Consider the following 6,000-nt stretch of genomic DNA (forward strand, 5'->3'; position numbering starts at 1 on the left):
TCTCCTATAATAGTTTTCATTTGTCTCAACGTGCGATATAATAAAAAGGAAAAAGTTCTCTGAGTCCTGACCTATTTATGAAACTATTTTGTCTCACCTCATTGGTGTGCTTCTCTATACCGTTTGCTCAGAAAACCCTCTCCCGTAATAAAAAAAAAAAAATTAAAAAAAAAAATTAAAAAAAAAAAACTTTGAAAGGATATTATTATTATTTCCATGTTTCAATAGAAAGAAAGAGCTATTATAAAATGGATATTTTTAAATTTAAAAATTAGGAAGATTTGACTCATACATTGTTCATGATTATGAAGATATAAAAAAGGAGATCAGGGTAAAGCTTTGCCATCAATGTCTTCTATATCTATTATACCTATAAACTAAGCAATCAATTATTTTGGTATATTATTCAAAAGTTAATTTTTTTAATAAGATTTATTCTCTAAGAGTTTATATATATATATATATATATATATAAGATTCACTAACAGTGTATATTTGGTACTTACAATTAATTGAAATATTTTCCTAACTATGATTAAGGTAATCAGGAAGCTTGGCCTGCTATATAATAAATTCATTTTGGACTTGAACCCTAAAAGAATCTTACATATGATGTGAAACCCTACCTTCACTATTTTTCAGGGAGAAACACTTCCATGGACCAAAATAACGATTTCTCCTAATATTTTCTTTTAATATCATGTAAATCAAGCTAAAAATGGCAGGTGAAGAATCTCAATGAGGGTACAATGAACTTGCATCAGCATTGCTACTAATGTAGAAAAAACTAAAGATGTGAGTCCTATGGCATTTATACCATTACTAGAGCTGTTTCTGTTGCCCAAAGCCAATGATGCTATAATATAGAATTGAAAAAGGGGAAGCATTTCTTGTGGGGGAGTGCAAATTTTGTACATGCACGAGGACCAATGAAAGCCACAAGAAAGCATCCACAAAGATTTCGTTTCTATTTCATAGGGGTAGGCTAGTCTGTTTACCCCCCGTGTCTAAGCGTAGGAGCCACACTCCCCCACGAAAACCTTTTTTTCTATTAAAAAATTACTAAAAATATTTTTTGCCTTAATATTGTATGTATTGAAGAACAGAGTCAACACTTGCACCAAAAAAAAAAAAGACTCATCAAACCATTCATAATTTAGATAATCATAAGCTTTTTCATTTTCTATGGTTCTTATAAACCAAATTTAACCTATCTTTGGCAGAAAAAATCTTTTTTTATCCAAATTATTCGATATCATTAATGTATATGTGTATGACCTCATTTTCTTGTAGCAACCAAGAAAACAAAAAGAAAATATGTGTAGAGATAGATGAATATATGGCTAAGTCTTATCGGATTCAATTAATAATAGAATCTAGATTCGATTGGATTGGGTTGAGGTATATCAGTATATGGATCAGAATTCGTTCAAATCAGATTGGGTTCTGGATAATGACATCATCCATTGAAATTCATTTCTGCTTGGCCATTTTTCAATAAAAAAAATCATATTTTTGCATAAATTTATTTATTTTTTTGGTACCACCTTTAAGCTAACTTTTGGAAGAGGATTCTCTAAGCAAACAGTTTGGAAAGGAATCTCCAAGCGACATATAAGTATTTTACAAGTAATAGTGCATGTGGGGCCCAAATTTATTGGACAAGTTTAGATTGCCAGATTCCATGCTTACATGTGAAGTTTCATTGCAAGTGATTGAAAATTTTCAGGTGGCAAAATACAGATATGGAAAACTCAAGACTATGAAATAGTTCATGGAGTTGCTGAAATAATAGTTGGGATGTATGGAAAAACATGAGGATGCATGCTAATACACAGGACAGGATTTAATTGAATTAGGTCATGAAATTTGATATATAACTAATCTATACTATTCTCTAGATATATACGATTACAATTATTATATCACTCATCCATGTGGCAAAAATCAAGAATCCACTTGGAGATTCCTTTCCAAGTTGCCCACTTAGAAGAACTAAATTTTCCGGTAGTGAGGAATCTAGCTACAAAGAGAGTTTTTGTAGATCATGTTGACAGTTGATGTCTTGTATTCGGAAAATTTGTATCTCTTTGTTTCGCTATAAACATGTGGTGGAGGGGGGTTATTAAGGTTAATAAGAATTCTTTGTACAAAAACAGAGAGACGTGAGGAAGAAATCTTGTAACTCTTTCTTTGCTAGTAAAACTGCTCTCATCTCTCCTATGGATATAAATACCTTGTCAAACCATATAAATCCTTACGTTGATGTTGTGCGTGATTGTTGTTTCTTTCAATTTATTGTGTTTTTTGGATAGCGTTCAGCGTACACCAACCAATATAGTCATAGAAGGGGACAAATTGCCATCAACAAATCTAAAACAAAAGAGAAAAAAAAAATTATATATATATAGGTGTTATGCCGCCGATATCAAGTATGCTAGCGGATAGCACCAATAGGAACACATGATGGAGTATCATTCAGGAAGGATATGGGGGTCATTTCAAAAAAAAGGAAGAGAGAGATAGACACAATGGGTGCTAGCATATTTGATATCGGCGGCATACCCAACCTTTTCCCGTATATATATATATATATATATATATCAAATTGAGTTGCAATGAAAACATCATAGAGAGAAGTGAGGAAGAGATCTTGTAACCCTTTCACCATTACTAGTAAAACTGCTCTCATATCTCCTGTGGACATAAGTACCTTGCCGAACCACGTAAATCTTTACATTCCGATTGTGTATGACTGTTTCTTCTTTCTGTTTATTATGTTTTGTAGATCGTATAAATAGGTTTCTATTTCTATATATCAATATAACACCAACCAACATAGTCATACAAGGGGAGAGACTACCATTCACCAATCTAAAAAAAAATTCAGACTGATTTGCAATGAACATAATTTTTTTCTTCCTAAAGGAAAGTGGATTATTGTGGTCCTCTTCTTCTCGAAGTAATGGGTTTGGTTGGGAAATGAATAACTTAACAAGATAAACTAACAACCCTTCCAAAAGACTTCCCTAAATTATATTAAACGTTCCTAGTTGGTCTATTATATTGACTCACCAAAACAAAGGACATAGACCACCAATTGATACAATGAAGCTTATTATAAAGCCATTTATATATAGGGAGGTGACAGTTCACTCATGCATATATATTGCCATAGATACAGACCCCTTCAAGGCCTCAACTTAGCTTGATCATAAGACCCAAAACACTATTTTCCTGGTTAATTTCATTGATGGCAATCCATGGAAATGGAACTGCAGAAGCCTTTGTTCTCAATGTCGCGATCATCTTCGGCGTAACCGGGCTCGTCGGTAAGGAGCTTGCAAGGATCTTAGCTGCAAAACCTGGGTGGAAGGTATATGGCATAGCTCGTAGGGAAGATGACCTCTACATTCCAGGTTCTAATTATCATTTCATCTCATGTGACCTCTTAAACCCTGTACAAACCTTAGAGAAGCTCTCTTCACTCATTGATGTAACCCATATGTATTGGATCACTTGGTCAAGCCAATTCCCTTTGGATTCCCAAGCTTGTTGTGATCAAAACAAAGCTATGATGTCCAATGCCTTAAATGCTCTCCTCCCAAAAGCCAATTCATTGAAGCATGTCTCCCTTCAGACTGGAGCTAAGCACTATGTGTCCCTTAATGGCCCTTTCAATAACAACGCAGTTCGTTACAGTGAGGAAAGCCCTAGAGTTGATGTAGCCCAGAATAATTTCTACTACACACTTGAGGATTTGCTTATAGAGAGACTAAATGGTAGAGTGGCATGGTCAGTCCATCGTCCTGGGTTGCTTATAGGGAATTCTCAAAGGACTTGTTATAACTTCATAGGTGGCCTTTGTGTCTATGCTTCTATATGTAGATATCTCAACTTACCCTTCTTGTTTGGAGGTTCAAAGGAGTGTTGGGAAGAGGTGTACATCGACGGCACCGATACTAAGCTCGCCGCCGAGCAACATGTATGGGCATCCACTAATGATGAAGTTTCTTCCATTAAAGGCCAAGCTTTTAATGCCACAAATGGTGGAAGCTTCACTTGGAAGGAGATTTGGCCGGAAATTGGAGCTAAATTTGGAGTGCAAGTGACCGGAGATAGCATGTTCTCGCCGGATTTACGGCTTTCGGATTTCATGGCTGATAAAGAGAATGTGTGGGATGAGATTGTGGAGAAGGAAGGCCTGCAAAGAACCAAGATGGAAGATCTAGCTAATTGGCCATTTATGGATATCTTGTTTAGATGCTCAATTAAGATGCTCTTGTCTAGAGAGAAGGCTAATAGATTTGGTTTTGTGATGACCTACCAGACTTTGGATTCTATCTTGTATTGGATAGATTGCATGAGAAAGGAGAGATTCATTCCTGCATGAGAGAATGAAGAAGAAGAAGAAAGCTGTTACAAAGCTTTGACCAACTCATCAAACAGTTGCAGTGCATGGCTGGAAGAGGCAATGAGTAGTGGTGCACCACAAACTGGTTATTTGTATTTATTTATATTTTAAGTTCATGAAGTGTCACTTTTTCCTTGATATTCCATCCATTAGCCAATTAAATAATGAGAATAGATTGTTTTCCACAAAAAGGAACCCTATTTTTGCTCATCTTGTCTTTGGTGTGATGTGATTGGTCAAATCTCTATAATCATATTTTCTTGTTTGTAACGTGTTATCTGACTGACTCGCTGGAGTCAGGGTGTCCTTGAATTTTGGAAAAGAGCTCAAGTTTCACGTGTAATCAAAAACCCATATTATATTTGTGATGTAATAAGGTTTGTTTTACTATCAATTGAAAAATAGGGTTGCAACTCGTTCTCATCATTCTCATAGAAAGAACTGGTTACATATGCATAGCAAAATTATATAGGTACTTTTTACCAAATTATCCATATAATTTTAAAAAATATTATTCCTACTAATTAGTCGAGACCCCAATAACGAAGATAACACGTAAAATGGACTGATTCCTCAAAATCTCAAGACAACGTACCCTTAACATAAAAGAATCATGGAGATGTAAAGTGAGTGCTCCCAAGGATATGATGAGCTGAGGCATGGATGACATTGGGATTGACAATTGGCATGAATGGTAGGGCAAGCACCGAGTCCCATGAGGGTCCTTCCTTGAAAAGCCCATGGAGGAATTACAGGGAGAGCTGCCTAGATTATATGGCCAGTGAGACTTCCAATGAGCCTTTTGCAAGTTGGCAGCCGAGCACTGAGTTCCATGACCATGTAGTATGATCAATCTATGAGATAGTGAGAGAGAGCTTCTCCGGTTTATGCAGTTCAGCTCCCCCCATACACCTGCTGTGTGAGCTGTGACAAGGAGCCGGCATAGCCTGTCTCCTTGCTCACTCTCCCCAACCAATTTGCCTCCCAAGTACTCCTGACTATATGATCCACTAAGATGATATTAAATAAGCAAACATGGATTCATCAACTTGATTTAATCTAATCACCATCAGTTGTTGTGTTAAGAAAATTATAAACAAAAGTAATTCTTAAAATCTGTGAATGAGCTTTCTTTTCCATTCTTTTTCTTTTAACATTTCAATGATCAATCACTTCACATGGTTTATTTATTATCATTGGTTGAATTCTTTGTGTTATGTATAATTTTCATGTTTTTTTAACTATTTACAGAGTCTAGTTGAAGAACAATTACCATTAAACGTACGGTCAACACTCAACACATCATTTTTAACTTAAAAAAATGCTCTTCAAGACAATCTAAATAGCAGTGATTTGGACATTTGTCGAGCACTAAGTGTACATACAGTGCAACCGGACTCCCAAGTTTAGACATGTAATTAATCATTTAAAAATTAATTTAAATAATATTAAATAATAAATAAAATGCTGTCACCTTGCTAACCCCCCTATTAGGTTGAAAATACAAGCCAAGCTAAACAACTTGGTCTTTGTATATTACACATATATCCACTTCTTTTTCCTCTATCTATGGCCTAGTTTTTTTT

At 35.2% G+C, this 6,000-nt stretch overlaps 1 protein-coding gene across 1 annotated transcript; it reads left to right on the plus strand.

Moving 5' to 3' along the window:
• Positions 1–3,253: 3,253 nt before the first annotated feature.
• LOC122063373 ((S)-8-oxocitronellyl enol synthase CYC2) lies at positions 3,254–4,420 on the plus strand. Its single transcript, XM_042627090.1, has one exon. It carries the CDS (start codon positions 3,254–3,256, stop codon positions 4,391–4,393), a length of 1,140 nt encoding a protein of 379 aa, XP_042483024.1. The 3' UTR covers positions 4,394–4,420.
• The last annotated feature ends 1,580 nt before the right edge of the window (positions 4,421–6,000 follow it).

The sequence above is a fragment of the Macadamia integrifolia genome, chromosome 2, assembly GCF_013358625.1.
Source record: "Macadamia integrifolia cultivar HAES 741 chromosome 2, SCU_Mint_v3, whole genome shotgun sequence".
In the NCBI taxonomy this organism is placed as follows: domain Eukaryota; kingdom Viridiplantae; phylum Streptophyta; class Magnoliopsida; order Proteales; family Proteaceae; genus Macadamia; species Macadamia integrifolia.